The sequence below is a fragment of the Marasmius oreades genome, chromosome 9 (genome assembly GCF_018924745.1).
Source record: "Marasmius oreades isolate 03SP1 chromosome 9, whole genome shotgun sequence".
Lineage (NCBI taxonomy): Eukaryota > Fungi > Basidiomycota > Agaricomycetes > Agaricales > Marasmiaceae > Marasmius > Marasmius oreades.
In genome coordinates this window covers 2,670,672-2,690,106 of record NC_057331.1, presented here as the reverse complement: position 1 = coordinate 2,690,106, position 19,435 = coordinate 2,670,672, and the positions used below count along the sequence as shown (strand labels likewise).

Genomic DNA, 19,435 nt, shown 5'->3' with positions numbered 1-19,435 from the left:
GTAGTCAACCCACCTGCCAGCGATGTTTCTCAGGGAAACAAAAGTGTTCGTACTTCGATTCCGACGATTCTCACACAGGGGCGAAAAAGATTGAAATTGCTTCTAGCAATAACATTTGTAAGTGTCTCTTTTCTCCCGTAGATCGAATCTAATCACTCTTTCAGTTTTGGCGAAGGTCGCTCACCGCCTTCAACAAGAGTTCCAAGCCTTCGATCAGGCTCGACGGGCTCAAATTGCAGCCTACAACTCTGGTCGACTTATCTGGGAGGACATCCAAGCCAGCCAACTAGCGCTACGGGCTGCCGGACGAGATCCTGTAGAGGTTCTGAAGGGTCTTCAAGACGATGACGACTTTACAATGACTCCAGATCAAGTCAAGGCTCTAGGAGAGGCACTTAGGTGGCCAGTTGTGGGTACACCAAGCTTGGTGACTACAAAGGATCTACGCCATTCCTCCATAGATGAGGAGATCGAGGAGCCTGCTCCTCTCCCACCTGCGGTATGTATGCCCTTCATTTCTTATAAATTTGTTTCTTATCGATTCTTTTAGGAACCCATGTCTTCATTGCCCGCTGCTGAAGACCTCCCAGCTGCCGTAGCTGAGCCTCCTGCAATCAAGGCTGCAAAGGAGCCAGAGACACTTCCAGCTGCAAGATCCATAAGTCATTCTTTCTTCTTATCCTTTCTTTTAATTAATTATCTTTGTAGGAGGAAGATATCACGGCTCGCAACTTGATCGACGATGAGGCCGAAGAAGCGGTGAGTCCTCTAATATCTCCGTAGATTCCTTCTGACTCCCTTTCTAGAGTAGCGACGAGGACTCCAGTGATGGAGAGGAGGACGACGATGATGAGGGCGATGAAGGATCTTCGGATTCTTCTTCTCCTTCAGTTGTTCATCATCCCCTTTCTCCAGTCACCACAGCAGTTCTCAACAAACTGGCTCAAGAAAGGCGAGCATTCGAAGAGGCTTTTGGCTATCCCATGTATCGTAAATGGTAAGTTCAATATTTCTATCTTAGAACTTGTTACTAACTCTTCATTAGAGCTTAGCTTTTCACTTCGGAACTAGTTCTGCCTTAGGTAGACTTGAACTTTATCTCTTTTGTAATCATTTCTTGTTTTCTTGTATTGTATCAATAGCCTACAGTTACTGTAGCCCTTCTTGACTCTTTCTTGTAGTGGACTTGTAGTCATCATATCTTGTATTTTGGTACGTGCTACGGCGCTTAAATCCTTCTTTTGTATTTCTAATTGCATATCTTGTATTTCAATCAAAACTTGTTTGATTTGCATACTGTGTGGCTAAGATCCAATAAGTCCAACTTAAAACTTTAATTGCTAAGTTAGTCTCATCAGCCGTAGCTCACATATCTTGCTCGGAGTTATATGAATCTATCCATAGCACATTGTTCAATCATTCCTATCGCTATGCATCTCTCATGTAGGTTCTCGCTTATAAGTTTTTTCTAAGCAATGATTATCTTTTCAGGATCCGTAGGTACACCCGTATGTTCATGTAGGTGTTCAAATCGCAAAACTTGAATCTACGGTCAAATTTTCAGGAACCTAAGGTACCTCTCCCCCAAACAAAAGAGCAGTCAACTCCTGTTGACTAGATGTTGGATCCGGGAGTCCTTTAGGACCATAAGGTAGAGAAAGTCATCTACGGCTGGATAGTAGAGCGTAAAAGGTATAAAAGGTTGACCGTAGATAGTCAATTCTTCACTACCCAGCTCTACCAGCATTCGTAGTAACCAATTCCCAACTCTTACATTCTTATATCTTTAAAATGTCCACTTGTAGCAAATTCGTTCCCACTAAAATCTGGGTCGAACGTGCTGCTCCGATCATTGAACAAGTCAGCCAGTTGCGTCCCTACGCTAACAAGCTGTCCGCCGAGCTGTTCACCAAACAGCTTCTCGACGTTGTGGTACGTTCAGCACCGCTCTTTCATCTCTGTTTCATTGTAATGCTTCTGCCGTAGGTTCAGACCAAGCTCCAAAGCTACCAGTCTGCCAAAGACGATGTTGCGTTTGATCTTTATCGCAACGTCGTTGAGATGGTCACCGCTGACATCGAGCAGTTCTCTCTTGATAAGAGTGTTGACTTCGCAAAGGCCAAGTCCTTCTACGTCGAGATGTGCGCTGTGCGCAACAAGGCATCTGCTATCAAGTGCAAGAATGTAAGCTCTTATTTTATTAATCTTTCTAATTTTTGATATTGACTTCGCTGTAGGGAGCTAGCTCTTCTCGCAACGAAGCTACTATCGAAATCTCTGATACTGAAGAAGCAAACACTAAAGTAAGCCCTCCAGTTCGATCTAAACCTATCTACAGCTCAATCTTATTACCAGAATGACGACTTCAAGATGAAGGACGCCACCAAAAGTAAAGACCCTATGAAAATTCGCATTTCCAAGAAGAAAGAGGTCCGTAGATCGCGTTATTTGCATCATATAATCATTTCTAATCTTTCCGTAGATCGAAGCAAAGCCTGCTAAGAAGACTCGTATCGATAAGGCAGGCGTAGACCTTACGCCCGAATCCAAGGGTGAGTGTCCACCTTGGGATCGTCCTCTCTTTATTCGTGGCCGTAGCATCACTTATGACAACTTGTTGGACAGAGGAGAAGAAATGCAGAGAGTCTACGCATCTCTCTGTACTCAAGGTCATAGCCAGCATGCTGGCCCATTTTGGTATGGACTCTCTTTCTGCGTCTGACCTCGCCGCCATTCAGACCCTCCTCCGTACGGAGGTCAATGCGTCGGCCTTTTCGATCCTTCACCAAGGAGCAGCATACTGGGCAGGCTACGAAAAACTCGTCGAGGCAAATCAGCTAGTCCTTTCCCGCCTCGCCCTTTCCGTCGAACAGTCAGCTACGTCGACTTCAGCACAGGAGAGGTCTACAAATCAGCCTACTGAGGCGGATGCAGGTGCTCCTATGGAGTCTATTCAGTAGTGTATCTTTCCATAGATCACTCTTTTAACAATGGCTGGCTGTAGCGATAAACGGTGTCCGCTCCTTTCATATTACTGTCATTTTGTATACTTGTGCACTAGTTAGATTTTATTAGAATCTAACTGGATTTTTCAGTTTCATATGTTCAGTCAGATCTGAGAGAATCTAACTTTCCTCTTAGCAGACCTAGTAACTCTTACTGGATCGTCCATTGGATCCTCAGATTCGCTAGGTAACTCAATTTCATTATCATTTTCTGCCGTAGCTGAGGCATTACCATTCAGCCTCAAGTTTTGAGCCCTGTCGAAGATGTAATCCACTCCAAGTTCGTACTCAGTTGGTTCATCTTCGTTAGCCATGGCTTCTAACTCATCCTTAGATAGCTGAATTAAATCTTTTATTTCCATAGGAAGGTCAATGTGGTATCGTGCCGCGTGAGGTAGGATGCGAAAGGCTCCGTATTTTCCCCGTAGCAACGTTCCATCCATTTCTGCTAAGATATAAGAGCCACCTTTAGTACGTCGAATGACTACGCAAGGCCCAAAGTATCTAGGAAACATTTTCCTATCCAAGTTCTTTTCAATAGCGGTATTCCGTACTTGAACCAAGTCTCCGGGTTCAAAGTTTAAGGGTTTTATAGTATGTATATATTCCCGTTCGTACTTGATCAAGCGTCTACACTTTTCTTCTGTAATTCTATCTCGCATAGCTGTTACATGCGTTCTGTGTTTAGCCAGAGATTGCGCTCGAAAGCCAATCAACTCTTCTCGTGATAGAAACCTATTGGGTAGTTTCACTAGCCACGTAGATTCCACAATATCAAGCAGTAGTATAGGTTCTGCACCGGTAACAAAGAAGTAGGGGGAGCAACCTAGGTCTTTCCTAGTTGTTACTGTATCCGCTAACGGCACTAAAAACTACTACTAGGTGCAGCAAAACACACTCCAAGCACGAAGTGCGCAAAACCAAACCCAACACTAGCAATTAGCGTAGTTGATTTGTGGAGGTCGGTATCAATGAACGCTCTCAGCAAGGTTCACTGAGAACTCTAAGATAAGACTTCAAGGGTGGGGCTTTATATGGTTCAAAACAAATTCAAATTCTGTGTTCACAAGTCAAAATGATAAAGGCTTTCTACGAAGTTCACTACTTCAAGGAGGTGTTCAATTCTTTCTAAGTTCAAATAGAACTATCAAATTCAATTCAAATTTGAGTCAAAGCAACTCTACAAGTTCAAAGTTTCCAAGTACCAAAGTGGCAACAAATTCAAATCAAATTCAAAGTTCAAATCTAATCTTTTCCAAATACAAATACCAACTTCGAAGAAGTGGGGCAAAGTATGAGCCAGAGTCCCCTAGTGAAAGCACTTAGGCTTCTGTCGTAGGTTACTGGGGGAAATACTGCTGCTACCATCCTCCCTTATATACGCCTTTTCGAATAAATAATAATCAAACGTCGAAGATATGGTAAAAAGTCGAAAATATAGAGAAATCCCTTTCAGAGATACCAAAGTACCCTTAATCAGGTATAGTACATGTCAATTAGATATAAAATTGTCCAGAATATAGTATTCCTTATTTCTTTTCCTCATATTTTCTTTATTCCTGTTCCGAGTCGGATATCTTTGACATTTGCATGTGGATACATCCTGACCCCTTTTTGTTTCCAAGGCGAGTCCCCATGTGCTCCCTTGTTCTCTCTTGTTCTATCCGATCTGGAATAGTCCAAAACTGCTCGATCTACATTCCAGGGATCGTTCCTATGGTTCTTTCCTGGTAGAATGTCCTTTCTGACCGGACATCGTCGACATCCGCCCCTTTTCTTGTTTCCAGCTGTAAGTTACAGCCACTGGCATTGTTTCCGTTCCTTAAGTCCGAAATGGACTTTAGATAGTTACATCCGTCTGATTGTTACTTCCAGATGTACTTCTAAGAGTTGTTTCCGTCTTTTCAACCAATATCGAAGAAATCAATAAATTGATAGTAAAATCAAGTGTCCCCATGTTTGCTACAGGTAATTGCGAGTGAGACGAGGCCTATCCAAATGAATGAAGGTTTTTAAAGGCTGCTCCATCAGTTCCTACAGGTTTCAGAACGTCGAAGACTCTCATCTATAGGGTGTTTCGTACTTTCTGTACTTCTGATAACCCGCAAATAGACCCGTGCTTTGACTAGCAGCTTGGGCTTGCTCTAATCCTCATATTATGTTCCCATTTTGATTATATTATATATAAAATGTTAAAAATGCGTTTATTTAGGTACTAGTAGAGTACATCTGCGATACCGCCCACAAAATATGCTTCAAAAACCAGTACCATTTTGCAAGGTCTCCAGCTACGGCTTTTGAAAGCGCGCTCCGTAGATCGAAATGCGCTCTCTCAATCTTTCCATTTGCTTGAGAATTGTACGGTGAAATCTTAATGCTACGGACACCGTATTTGTCCGTAAGCCACCTTACCATAGCAATCATTTGTGGTGCATTATCCGTAACAACCTCCTCGGGACAACCCCATCTACTAATGATATCGTCAAAGAACCACTCTGCGAGTATTCTGGCTGTATCACTTTGAATAGCCCTTGCTTCGGACCATCTTGATAGCGCGCATCGTCCGTGAACAATCAGTTTACAACTGTTGCTAGCGGGAGTCATACTTAAAACATCTACATGGATCACTTGGAACAGCGACAGAGTGTGAGTAACCACTGGTGGTATTCTCAAAAGATCAAGCCTTCGATCCTGGCATTCTTGACAGCTACAGACAAACCAATCTATGTCCTTGTCCATATGCGGCCACCAAAATCGTTTCTCCATGATCGACTTAGTCGCAAACATTCCTTTATGTCCTAGATGATCGTGACTTGCTATGAGCATCCACATCCTCTTATCAGGAACTACATACAACCTATGTTGCGTAGAACCATCCGTAGATCGTTTGTACAGTCTCCCATCAGGGTCTAGAAAGAATTTTGATCCCAATGCAATGAAACTGTTCGTTTCGTTTTTAGGCAACTCGCGTACAAAATCCGCTTCGGGATCTAGAAGCCACTCTTCAATTTGTGGAACTTTCTCATCAAACTTTTTAATCTCATTCGTATATTCATGTATAGGCTTATATGGATGAGAATCGTTCCACTTGTCATCTACGGCGGGTGGAACCACTGGTACTTGCTTCAAAAATGTTGAAACATAGTCTGGAGGTTTCCGTAGCGCCCAATCTCTTATCTCATCTACAAAGTTTGCTTCATCTACAGCGGACCGTAAGTCTTCTAAATAGCAAAAGACAGATGTAGCCAACTTTGGTTCTTTCTCAGCTAATGAAACCAAATAACCTGACCGCAGATCTATATCATCCTTGAACGTATCAATGTCAAAAGGTTCATCCTCGATTCCATCTCCCATTCGAAACTTTACTGGCTGACCATCGTTGTCAACCAGGAATTCTTCCCATCCTTCTGGTCTAGGCGTAGATATCCCACCAGGAGGAGGTCTCGAAAGTCCATCTGGACCATGTACAGTTCCTTTAATATGAACTAGTTCAAAATGATAGAGTCTGATTTCTTCAATCCACCGGTTAATGCTAGCATTCGGAGCACTATCCGGATTGTTCAACATTCCTTTGATATAGCTGGCATCCGTTTCTACGGTCAACGGTCTACATCCATAAGTTTGATACTTTGACGCTCGTAGCGCCATAAGTAACCCGTAGAGTTCTCGTTTCGGTTGTGAGAAGCGTGCTTCTCTCTCATTGAATGTTATAGACCCAAAGTAATTGTAGAACTTCATTTTTGGGTTTTCGGGGTCTACTTGGTACAAGTAATAGCCTACACCGTGCCAAGACGAATCTACGGCCAAAGTGATACCCATCAGATTCTTATAGTCGATGGGCCGTAGCGCGGGTGCATCACGGATTCCATCTTGAACCTCTCAGACAGCTTCACAAGCTTCCTCGTTCATTTCAAACGGTACAAAAGCTCCAGTGAGCTTATTCAATGGTCTGGTCTTCTTAGCGTAGTCCTTAATGAACATGTGCATTTGTCCTGCGACTCCCAGAAACGATCGAATATCAGTTTTGCTTTTGAAGTTTTTCGGATCCCAAGAGAGAATGATCTCTGCAAACTTCTCTACGGGTTTTTCACCGTTGTAGGACACTCTATGGCCTACTACCATTCCTTCAGCGCAACAAATGAAAGCTTTCGGACCTGAGAAGGTACCTCCCGCGTACTTCATTCGCTGAACTATTCGATTCACATTCTGTAAATGCTCCCAAACGAATCTACGGATGCCTGGACTTTCAGGAATCACCTCGTAGCCTCCATCAGGTAACTCATATCTAGTACTAGGTCCTCGTATAGGTATGTCGTCAATGTATGGTCTAGTAACATGAGGAATTTCTTCCCATAGAATGTACGTTACATCCTCATGAAACAAAGGGACTGAATTAATCCATCCCATAGGTAGTTTCACTAATCTATAAGGACCAAAGGGCATTTGGAACGTAGTAAAGTCTCTCGATTCCTCATCAATAAGCCTTTCATCATATCCAACCCAAATATCTAACATTCCTATGCATGCTCTTCCAGAAAAGCTACTAGCAATCTCAGCTGTTCCAGGCAGAATCCCAGAATGCTGAATCGTGACTGCATTCAATGGTTCTAATGAATGAACCAGCTGTAGACTCTTTCCATCTTTCTTTAGTACCATGAACCACTTTGATCGATACGACGACGTAGTAGGTTCGTATACTCCTGCTGCGATTTTGTCCTTCAAAATCTGGCAGACTTCTTCGTAAATTCCAGGTGGAATAGGGATATTACGCTCAACCCAGGGCTTGTGAGGCAACACTGGAAACTTAATCGGTGGGAAGAAATCTGTACGAAAGGTTCCACCTTCATCTGCACTCCAAGCGAATCCTTTCTCTTGGATTTTCATCAGATGGTGTACCAACTTCATTTCTTCGGGCCATAGAAAGCCTTCATTATGATTCTTTTCTATGATTTCCCTACATTCTTCTGTATACCGTTCTCCTGGACTGAACTCAGGAGGGTGCGGCGATAGTACTGGCATCCCTTCAAGCAGATCCCCAGTAATACTCCTAAGAACTCGGAATTCTTCTGGCATCTTAGCCAATTGTGGTCGGACTTTAAGCGCTACTGGCTTATATTTTTTGTAGACCGACTGAGCTGTATGTTTTCCAAGCGCCGTAGCACCCTGGGAAACATAGTTCTCACGCTCTATAGACTACGAGCTACTCAAGAATGTGCTATACGAATTCGTAGGAAGACCTTCTCTTGCAAGCTTTCCTTCTAAGTTGCATAGAGCAAGCCCCATCTCTTGTACACACGCATCTAGTTTGATAACATAGGCATTCAGAGAGTCCGTAGACGATATAATCTCATTTATCGGGGTTTCGCCCATATGAAGGTCCTTAGGAAAGTTGTCTATAGTCCCGTAGACTTGCAACCATCTTTTCTTATGAAAAGCTAGTTCATTGAACAAAGTCTTTCCACGTTTCTCGGGATCCTTAGCTAACCTATCCAAATCCAAAGCTATACATTCATCGGTTTGGTAGTGATTTTCATACATCCTCTGATGATAGTCTACTAGCGTAGATGCTTCATTTAGCATTGTATCAAATGCATTTTCATTTTCAACCACACCCCCTACAAAACTTTGTAGTCGGAGCAACGGGGGTATCAATCTATTTGGATTTTCTTCGATTTTCGACGCATCAGCGAGATCCTTGAAATTCATACTAAGCGAATCAACAAGTTCACATAGACTATGGGTATCTTGAGCCTTCAATAGTAAAGCTCTGCCGTCTACAGCGATCTCACTAAGCTCATCTATCTTGTTGAGAAGAGTCCGATCAATGTGCCAATTTTTGGCTGTTGAAGCCTTCGAGGGTTGAACCTCTTCTAGTAGTACAAAGCAACCGTTCTTGTTCCGTAGATTCACCGTGTATGGAATCTAGAGAATTCGAAACTGGTGCTGATGAATAATAAGAAAGAAAACTGTCCATAGCACAAGGAGAAATAGAAGCACTGTTTTTGTGTTTTGTATCTTCTGTGTGTTTTTGGTCTTTTTTGTTTATATCAATGTTTTTCATCACTCTCGAATCAGACTGACTAGTAGCCCTTTCACTATTTGAAGCTTCTATGAAGGCTCCAGCCAGCTCCGTACGAGAGAATTTTGTATTTATCAAATTTTTATATTTTTCAATTCATGGAACACTGTGAGCATCTAGGGATATTTGTAGAGCCACCTCTCCTTGATCCTCTATCAATTCATCAAGGTGGACTGAAAATTTGAAGATTCAGTCCCTCATTGTTCTCTTTCTTTCTGCGCTTCCTCTGAACTCTGCGTCCGTAGGGTTGGTTCCCGCTTAGGTTTTATCTTAATGCCTTCCCCTCTCATGTATGTAGGGATGACACTTTGAATTCCTTTGTTTGGGCATGAAACCGTAACCCACTGGTCTCCATCCTTGAAGTTTTGCACTTTCGATTCCGTTAGGACATCGAAAGGTCTACCCAAGAGAATCTGAAAGGGAGCTTTCTCCACCACATGAAGTTGCAAGTATACTGTTACTTCACCAAACTTGAAAGGTACATTTCTGCACACTCCCAGTGTTGGTTTCAGTTGTCTGTTGGCAGACTGCATGTGAATCACTGAATTTGGATCCCATTGCAAGCCTAATCCTTGAGCAACCCATGGATCAATCGCGATTATTTGCGATCCACCATCGATCACCGCTTCTACTCTTTCCGTAGAACCGTTAACCTCAGGAAATACACATCTGAGTCCCTTGGACAATCCAGCTACTATCACGACCTTCTGTTTTTCTTCAGAATCTAACTCGGTGCGAAAAACTTCCACAACATCTCGGTGAACTACTGAACCTGCTTCCAATCCGTCTTCTTCCTCTTCTAAGGTTTCGAACGAATCTACAGTCTCAATATTATCTACTTTCACAAACTCCGCTTCTTCATCAAAAGGTTCCTCAGCCGCCGTAGAGTCTTTTATCGGATAGTCTAACGTTTGAAGGAACGCTTTATAGTTCTTCGTTTGAATGTGCTTATTCCTAACTCGCCGTAGCAATGCCTTTCGGAACTCTTCTGAAGCCGTGAGCTTGTTCAAGCAAACACTAGCCGGATTGGCCATCATTTGGTCAATTAGGTCTTGAATCACCTGTTGCTTATATCTTTTCGTTTCAACATTTTGAAGACTTTCCGTAGACGCTTTCTTCACATTTTCGGACTGAACCTTCTTAGATTTTGAAGCACCCTTGTCTTCAGGAATTACGCTTCGGGGCAATACAGAATCCCTTGGTTGTGGGACATGTTCTATAGGCTGAATTTTATCGAAAGCCCTAGGTGGCAGAGTAGAAGGACGTCTATCGACCTGCGACAGAGGTTCTTCTTCATCCGATTCTGCTTCATCTTCTTCTTCAGAGACCTCTTCTTCGAAAGGCTTTCTCTGGGGTATCACATATGGTTGTTTTCTCAAGAACGACGGCGTAGATATCACTACTTGGGGTTTTGGTGGTATTTTAGTTTTATTTGGGGTCCTCCGGTCTCCTCTGGGTATCTCGAGGTCTATCTCTCTTATCTGAGGAGTCCATCATTGGACCTTTTAGTTTTTTGAGCTGTCGCCTGACTGGTGATGAGTCTCTACCTCCAAAGCAGCAATTCTCTGTAACAAAACTTCTATCGTAGGCACAGATTGACGGTCTGGCAGATCGTCATCAAGATCCAAGTCTCCTTGTAAGAAGAAACTGGTCTTTTCAGCACCTGGCCATCCCTTCTCTCTAGCGATAGCTCTAATTCTGTCTGCTCGCGATTCTTTCTTTACTGGATCAGGCAGTGGGAGGTTACTCCCATTGTACATCTGCAGTCTATTTGTATGTTCATTCTTAACTATCCACTTCTTCTGGGATAGCTCTTGTGCTTGCCTGCATTCTCTCCAGAAATGCCTGGGTTCATCACAAATAATGCAATTTTTGTCCGTAGGCGCCCTATATGGCTGTCCCGCGGCCGTAGAGTTGGATGTGATCTGGTTTGAAGGCCTAGATCCACCACTACTCTGCCCTTGGCTTCCATTATGATACGCCATAGCTTGCATGTTTTTGTAGAAGTTAGGCTGACTGAAGTCAGGCATCTTCTTAGAAAGTTCAGAAACTGCACGTGCGAAGTCGTTCATTCGAGTATTCTGTGCATCTACGGAGGCCAAAAGTTTCATTGTCAACTCGTCAGAAGCTATTTCCTTCTTGTATGAAGACAATGGAGCTATCGTAGGCTCGATTTTTGCACGAGTGATCAAGGGGGTTCCTACGGGAGCCGCCACTTTCACTCCTAGAGTATAGCTAACAGGATCTAAGCCCTGAGGTGCGTGAAAAGTAGGACGAGCCTAGTTGAGAATATATCGGTTCGAAGCGCACATAATCAAACTAAGGTTCAATTACGTATTGAACTGTATGCTTACGGATTAATTAATTAATAACACTGAGCTTGAACTGGTTTGGCGGAATTGCGGTTGAACCAGCTTAGAAGTAAAAGAAATAATTTGTTAAAGCAGTGCAGGATTCGAACCCACGACAGCAGGAATGATATCACTTATCTCTCTATTTATAGCATATAGGGCACGTACATATATAGAAGGCTTAACTACTACACCAGCAGGCCATCGATAGACTGTGGATACGCGGTATTATAAGGGAATTTCTAAGTGTTTCAAAATTACTTGCAGCAAGAATTCTTGCTCCATTTCTGTTATTATTGGACTAGAGAAATTCAACCTGAAGTTCGAACCATACAGAAGAACCAAATATGTTAAAACATAATGAGCTAGAGATAACCGAGTTCAACAAGGTTGAACTGGTGGCCGAGTTGAACTATGCTATGAGTTCAACCAGCCGGCAGTTCGTGGTTCATTGTTTGGTTCAACTCGACCAGTTCAACCGTGTGCGCTAAGTTGTCTGTATACATGTTTTTTTTTTCTGTGGAGCGTTGTCAGATGACAGAGGCGAGCATAGCTGCCAGCAGCTGGGCTGACCGAAGTCGGTGCTCGATCCTCCTAATAGGTTGCAAGGGATTGAAATCTTGTTGAAATTTAGAACCACTGGGAACATCTCAGCATCAGCTGAGGCTGTCTAGCACGCAAAGCGGCTTCAAGCTCTTAGCTGACGCTTCTTCGATGTTACCCCACAGTGTGCTCACCAAATCCCCAGTCCCCGTTTGTGCATTCACTGTGCGGAGATTTTCTAGAACACTTGATAGCGTATATATCTCAATGCTGTCTCTGCCACTTCTTTCCTCTGTATTACTCCATAAGCTTTCTTGTGAAGGTAAAGTTCCATGTTGTTGCGCCTTGAACCCTAAAACGGTACCACCGAAGCCAAAACTTTGACATCTGCAATCATATTCAAATTGTATTCCTGCGTAATTGTAAGTTGTAACAGTCAATAATATTGTGCATTGACGGACGCACCTTGGGCATAATAAGTCCAACCCAACCTAAACCCAAACCCATCCTAACTCCCAGAAACCAACATATAATGGACAGAGGAAATCGGATTGATGATTCGCGATAAGAGGTACACGTTGGCGGTCGCGATCGAGGTAACTTATATTGCAAGTCGAATGTGTGAGAAAAAATTGTTTAAGTCCAAATTATAACGGAAATATATTTGGGATATGTCTGGAATACATAGACGCCAGCCATATTCTGGACATTAGAATATCGAGGAGGATGTAGGAGGCATGTCACGAGGATACGTGTATTCCGATGACATCCTGACCATCAGTACTCCGGTTTCACGCACTAGTCCTGTAGTTCAAAGTAGGTGTAATTACCTCGGGCAGACGTGTGAATGTGGCTGTACGAAACCTACTGGTAGGCAATTTACTATTTAGGCAAGTTACAATGACGCCGGGGCACCAATCATCATTTGTATGTATATATTTACCTTCTTACCGAACAAGCTCAATGGTGAGCAAAACCGATAATATTTGGAGCTACATTGGGCCTACAGATAGATAAATAGATTATACGGCATGGTCCCCGAAATTGGAACTGCTGGTACTGCTGATCCAAGGTACAAGTGACTCACCTGCGATGACCTTGCCAACTCTGGCAGAATGACAGGTATTGACCATGATGCTGTTTTATGAAAAGCCTTACTTAGCGACAGTGGACATACTTCTGGAATAACCAACGTATACATCATCTCCCCTTCACTGCTCGTCGAATCGCCAGCTGCCTTGTTGGACATAACCATGGGCGTAAAGTCAATCTGTGGTTCGTCTAAGGCGTCTTCTCTTGCAAGTTCTGTGCTCAAGGTAGCTTCTTTTCCAGAAGGATAATGGAGAACAAGACTGAGGGAATGAAGCCTTCGGGAATGATCTGCTTGCACTTGAGAGCGGTTACCACTGCGGATAGTGGGTCGGCCATCGGAGAAGATGGGTGTGATAAATTGTCAATGATGAAGAAGGAGAGACAACAGAGCGTTGTCAGTGTTTAGGAGATCATAACGGGCACCGGCGCGCACGGGCCAGGCAAGTGACCTCATGAGAGGGGTAGCTTGCGTAGTAGAAGTTATGTGCTACATCGCTATCTATGTATACCAGAGTTCCAACTCTCAAGCACACGTCCTGATATCTTACCGGCAAGTCACTAGCGAGGAATTGATGCACATATATTCGTTCTACGAAAAGATACATCGATATTGTATTCTGAGGCATGACAGTACTTTTGTCTTATATCATCACAAACTATACAGACAAAAGGAAACGAAAATAACCCCCAAGGGGACACAGCAAGGGGGCAAAAGCAGTGGCCGATAGCAAAACAACAATGACAGAACCATAGGAGACAAAGGCGCGTAAATCAGAGCAAAGGGGGAGAAAAATAAAGCAGAAAACGTAATGTTAAGAATCGTGTGTGGAAATAACAAAAACGTGGTGAACATGACGCAGTGAGCAGTCATTATCCTTCTCGTCGTGAGCATCAGCGTGAAGAAACAAAAAACGTGGGAGGCCGTAGAGGAAATTTAAAGAAGGTGAACGTAACAAAAGCACTGAGGCATAGGGCATAGGAACGTAGATAGGAAGGCTGACCATCGAGCCCAACCTTCCCAACTGCAGAGCATAACCATTTGAAAGATGGACAAGAAGAGACGATCAAACTCGTACAGATTGAGGACGAGCAGGAGTTGGTCTTCCTCTTGGTCGAGGTCGACTCAATCAAAGGGTCTCGCCAGGTCTGTAATCAAAAACTGTCAGAAATCGACGAGAGCTCTAAATAAATGATAGAAACTCACGTCATCATGGTGCCAGAATTCTCCATGAGATCCGAGGACGATTTACCGGTACTTCTCTTAGACCAACCCAACGTTGTGCGTCTAGCCGCAGAGACTACACGAGGTCGCACCTTGTCCGAACGCAATATACGGGTTGAAAGAGTCCGAAGATTCGGCGTTGTTGTTCACAGCGGCAAGTACCTTCTTGAGTTTCAGGGAAGACGTCTTGGCATTCGCTGAAGAAATGTTTGTGTTGACCGATTTCAGCTGTAGCGGTGAATCCTCGAGCTTGGGTACACGGGCAGGAACAGGTGGAAGAGGTACTGCGGGAGGCGAATGGGAAAGATACTCTTGCGACATGGAAACCTTGCTTGTCCTCGCTTGAGGGTATGGCGAAGGTCTCGAAGAAGTACGTCGACGGCGAGGGTGAAGCTCTGAGGGCAATGGCCCATAGTTCTGCACAGAGTCTGCTAGCAACGCTTGCATACCAGCAGGATGCCGGGGTGGATCAAATGCTAGAGTGAAGAAGTCAGAACGCAACACATGGAAGGAGAGAAAAACAGCACTTACACTGCAACGCATAAAGCGAAAATGGTGTATCGCTCCAAACTCGTTGGCTCTCCTTGACCGTATGTTCCGCTTCGTGTCGTAACTTGTTGTAACGCCGTAAAGAAGCGACACGCGATTCGTCGTGCCAGAAGGAGTCAGTTGAGTGAATGGAGGCCGCATCTGGGTCCACAACACATACCGGCTGGATTGCGGTAGGGCTGTTCTTCGACATGCTCACAGAGTGATCGGGTGAGGATTCGCTCCAGAGCTCTTCCTCGATTGTCTCGTATACGGACGAGCGGGATGCTCTCGCTTGAGATATACGTCGACGATGGCCTTGTCCTCGAGCACGAGCTCTAGTCCTAGGGCGGATAGCAGCCGGATGACTAGTGTTGGAGAGGATCCTGTTGAGTTGCTCGATATCGATGCTGGACTGGGAGCCTTCAGACGCAGACGAACCATCTGCGGATGACAATGGAGGGGTTTCGGCACCACTTGAAATCGAAGTACAGGTGCTGGAGCGTGAGCGTGAAGTGGGCGCAGGTTTTGAAAAGACTGGCAGGGAACCAACTGTCAAACCGAAATTAGAGAAATAAGGCTGCTAGAATTCGTCTGAGAAAACTTACGAGAGAATGAAAGGTCCTCTCCATCCGCCATCAAGGCACCCTCTTCCAAACTCTGTCTTTCATATACCCCTCTCTTCGCCCGAATCATACACTCGCCTCCGACCTTAGACGAAGAAGTGGAAGCGATCGAGGGCTGGGTCTTCACATGGCCAGGTTCCTTTTCGTTAACCTGAGTTCCCGGAGGTTGCTTCCGTTTGCCAACGCGAACGCATGGAGAGGCTTGTATGACGGAACCAACAGAACAACGGCGAACATGCCCGCCACCAAGCATCTATGAATACCGAGTTAGGGTCGGGTATAGTAGTTAATGGAAAGTTACATACACTGATCATGGTGTCATCCTCCCTCATGGAAGCGTGATTGCTCTGCATGCTTAGTGAGGACAACGGCCGATAATGCGTAGTAGGCATCAACTGATGAGAGCCCGAGTCATCATAGCCAAACACGGAGTCCGAAGAAATGCTGCTCCTGTTGCCAGTTTGTTCAAACAACGAATCCTCAACAGTAGCGGATTGCTGATCATCGTCGAGAATGGAGTCGTAATCATAAGTAGTCCGATTCCCAAACTGTTCACCCATTGTACTTTCTGGAGAAGCCGAGATAGATGTGAGTGGTGCGCCATAGTCAGGCATGTCAAACATCTTGTCGCCGATACCAGGTCTGCCCAATTGCACAACGGATAAACGACTGCTGTCGACGGAGTCGGCTGATGCACCTCGGCGATGACGCACCCAAGACGTACGTGCGTTTGCGCCATGCATGCCAAAGGATGAGTTGATGCTAGCACTAGATTCGTTCCGTCTGTGCGCACTACGGTTGTAAAGACTGATAGGGGGACCTTGGGAAACTACGGACATGTTGGATTCCTGGCGACGATGACCACGAGCATTTGGAGGAGCAATGGGATTGAAGTAGAAGCTAGAGGCATCGCTTTCGATGCGCCTTCGTCGATAAGATGGATGACGCATGAATGAAAATGTGTCGTCTACGCTCATGGAGATAGATGACATATCCTCAGAGGAAGGCCTCTCTCGCAAGCTTGGCAATCCGTAGTCGAATGGATCAGGAACCCCGTTGTTGAGAACGAAACCATACGAGGAGACGGAAGCGAAGCTGACAGTGGATTCCTGTCATGCATGAACGTTCCGCCTAGTATTGGTAGTGCTCGGAGGATAGAAAGCTGGCCGATAGTCATGGAACTCGAATCCGCGCCTGACCTCCTCGAAGGAATCAAACCCAATGAAGCTCATACCTGATTCGTGGCGAGAATGACGGTACTGGATGGTCGATTGGACATTACCCCTCGCTCGAACCCTGATACTAGAGTCGGAATTCACTCGTGGTCGGGGAACGTTCTGACGATTAGGAACTTCCGTTGCTTTCTCCAAGATTGACTTGAGAACTGAGTCGTCCACTTCTGCGGAGGAGGAATCGGAGAGAGTGCGAACACGAGATAGGGGAGGAATTATATGAGACAATGTCATGGGTGATTTCTCCTTCTCGGGGGAAGTCTTCGGTACCATTCTCCCAAACTTGAAAGCTTTGTTCAATTGACCATCTGATGGGCGGGAACTTGACGACGAAGTTGAGCTCTTCAAGGGTTTCGGCAGCTCAATGCAGATATCGGTGCCAGGCGTGATATCATGGCTCGGAAGGCTATCTGTACCCGGTAACAGCGTTGGCTCCTTGCAATCAAGGAGCTGTGAGATGGAGGTCGCCTTGAGATGGAGGTCGCCTTGAGATGGAGGTCGCCTTGAGATGGAGGTCGCCTTGAGATGGAGGTCGCCTTGAGATGGAGGTCGCCTTGAGGTCGAGGGAGGTGCTTTGAGAACTGACACTAGCTTGGACATCAGTTGAAGACACTAAAAGATCTGTTTTATCTTCAAAGCTAACAGAAACATTTTCGGGCACTGATTGTGTACCCAGGGAGCGAAACACATAGAAATGAAATGAATGTTGAAATGATAAAAAGAATGTACCCAACCACACTGACCTAATCCAACTGCGTCTTCAGGAGATGGATGTCTTACATGTCGAGGTCTTGGTGATTCGCTCGAGCCTTGACCCTTGAAACAGACCTGTATATGAGTTCAGAGGTCGCGAAAGAAATGTGAATGGCATCCGACGGTGTTCCCGGGGGTTTGCCCTCAACGCGACTTTCCGACGTCCAGTTTTGACCGGGACGGGTCAATCCTTCGCTCCACGAGCTTTCAGAGGCAAAGCGAACAATTTGACATGATTACCCAAACCTGGCGTAGACCAGAAACCAATCATCGCCTACATCCCATTGCCGACTTTGTGTCTGCGCAGAAGCAGTTACTAAGCCTTGAACCACGGAGAGGCCGGACACGTTCAAGGGTTTATTGGCATTGGACCATTACAGTCCATACGAGTTATCTAGAAAGATCATACCGGCAATGCGTCGTTATAGTCCGGATGGGTATCTACAAGATTGAACGTGTTGAACTACAGGCAAGGCGAACCGTTTATTTGTCTTCTAAGATCGGGGCTCGATGTAAAAAGGATTCTGGCCTAGGATGAGGTATTGCCTTCTTCAGTTCCTTCATGAGTGTCTCCAAAACCGGTTACATGTACAGTAGGATCGCGGAAGCAAGGCCGCTCAGCGTATCTAGTGAGACTAAGTTCAGATTATAAGGGGGAAGATAACAGAAAGACGAACCGATTGAAGGGAAACCTTTTCTCCTCCATTTCCCGGAACAGCATGACTTGATCTCCAAGAATTTTTCCATCCGGAATATTGACAAGCATTGGAATGCCGCATAGCTTGTATTTGGTCTCGCAGTCAGCCCGGAGAGCTTCATACATTGCTTCTTGCTTTTTTGCATACGCAATATGCCCACATATAACGCTGGTGCAAGCTAAGGTCTTCCAGTAGTCCCGTTTCTCGGAGAAATATCGTATAGAGTTTCCGAAGCAGCTATGCTTGAACTCGAGCTCTTCACGGACCCGCTCGTAGTCCGCCTCAGCCCGAAAGTATTGAACTTGGTCAGCTTTAAGCAATAGTCAGACCTTTAACCTAACGCCGTGTCGTTATATTACTGACAAGTGTCTTCCCATTGCTGGATCTCCACTAGCGACATCCTCTTTAACTTTCCTGGCGTCCAGATCCATCCGTCATTGCGTGCCCGTTGCTGGCTTTCGATTGTGGACTCTTCGACGTCCTTGTAATGCTGTTTCTTGGCCGACGGTTTCTTGCTGTCGCCAGTCCTCTGTGGCACCGAGTCCGTAGTTTGGGGTCGCGCTGAAATGTGGAAATGTCACTGCCATGCATTTAAGAAACGTGAAGGAAGTCACGTTGAGCTCTGGACATCCGCGTGCCTAGTAGAGACATTAACACAAGATTTCAGACTCTGTTAGGAGATAACTCACTGAAGTGAAATTCAGTGCTGCAACTTGGTTCGTCCTCCGAATTCAGTTGTAATTGACCCAACTCCATTTGCACTCCCAACTCAGCATCGTCAACTCGAGAGACTCCAATGTTTTTCCAAAGCGTGCCTTCTTCAATCTGTGACGAACCAGGTAGGCGACGCTGCTCGGTGGACTTTCGGAATGTGTCTTCGACTCTGAGCCTGGGCCATTCATCCTCGTCAAGGGCTCCCAACTTGCGCAATGTCCCCCGCAAAAATTCGTAGTCTTGGATATGCCCGTCCCGCTTTGACTGCAAACTGTGGATCTGGTTCGTAGACCGAGTATTGGCAGCCTGACCACGGTCATGCTTGGATTTCCGATCGTGGGCAGCAGTGAGGACACGCACATCCCTTCTTAAAACGCGGACTATGTCAAAGAGCCTGCCTTTGACAAGCCTGACCTGTCGACTAGCAAGAGGCATTAGCTTGAATTGAAGTCGTTCCTCCTCATCAAAGTCGCACGGCATGCACAGAATCTCCTCTTCTGGATGACAAGGAAGGCCCAGGGTATACTGCAAAGCAGCATCCGGGGAAATGATCTTCCCCTGCTCCTTTCGAAAGGCTCCCAGACGCAGGGCG

General features: G+C 45.2%; 1 protein-coding gene across 1 annotated transcript; it reads right to left on the bottom strand.

Moving 5' to 3' along the window:
* Window positions 1-16,558: 16,558 nt before the first annotated feature.
* E1B28_013733 (uncharacterized protein) lies at window positions 16,559-17,278 on the bottom strand (the record flags this gene model as incomplete). Its single annotated transcript, XM_043158908.1, has 1 exon — window positions 16,559-17,278. One exon carries the CDS (start codon window positions 17,276-17,278, stop codon window positions 16,559-16,561), a length of 720 nt encoding a protein of 239 aa, XP_043004263.1.
* Between the last annotated feature and the right edge of the window lie 2,157 nt (window positions 17,279-19,435).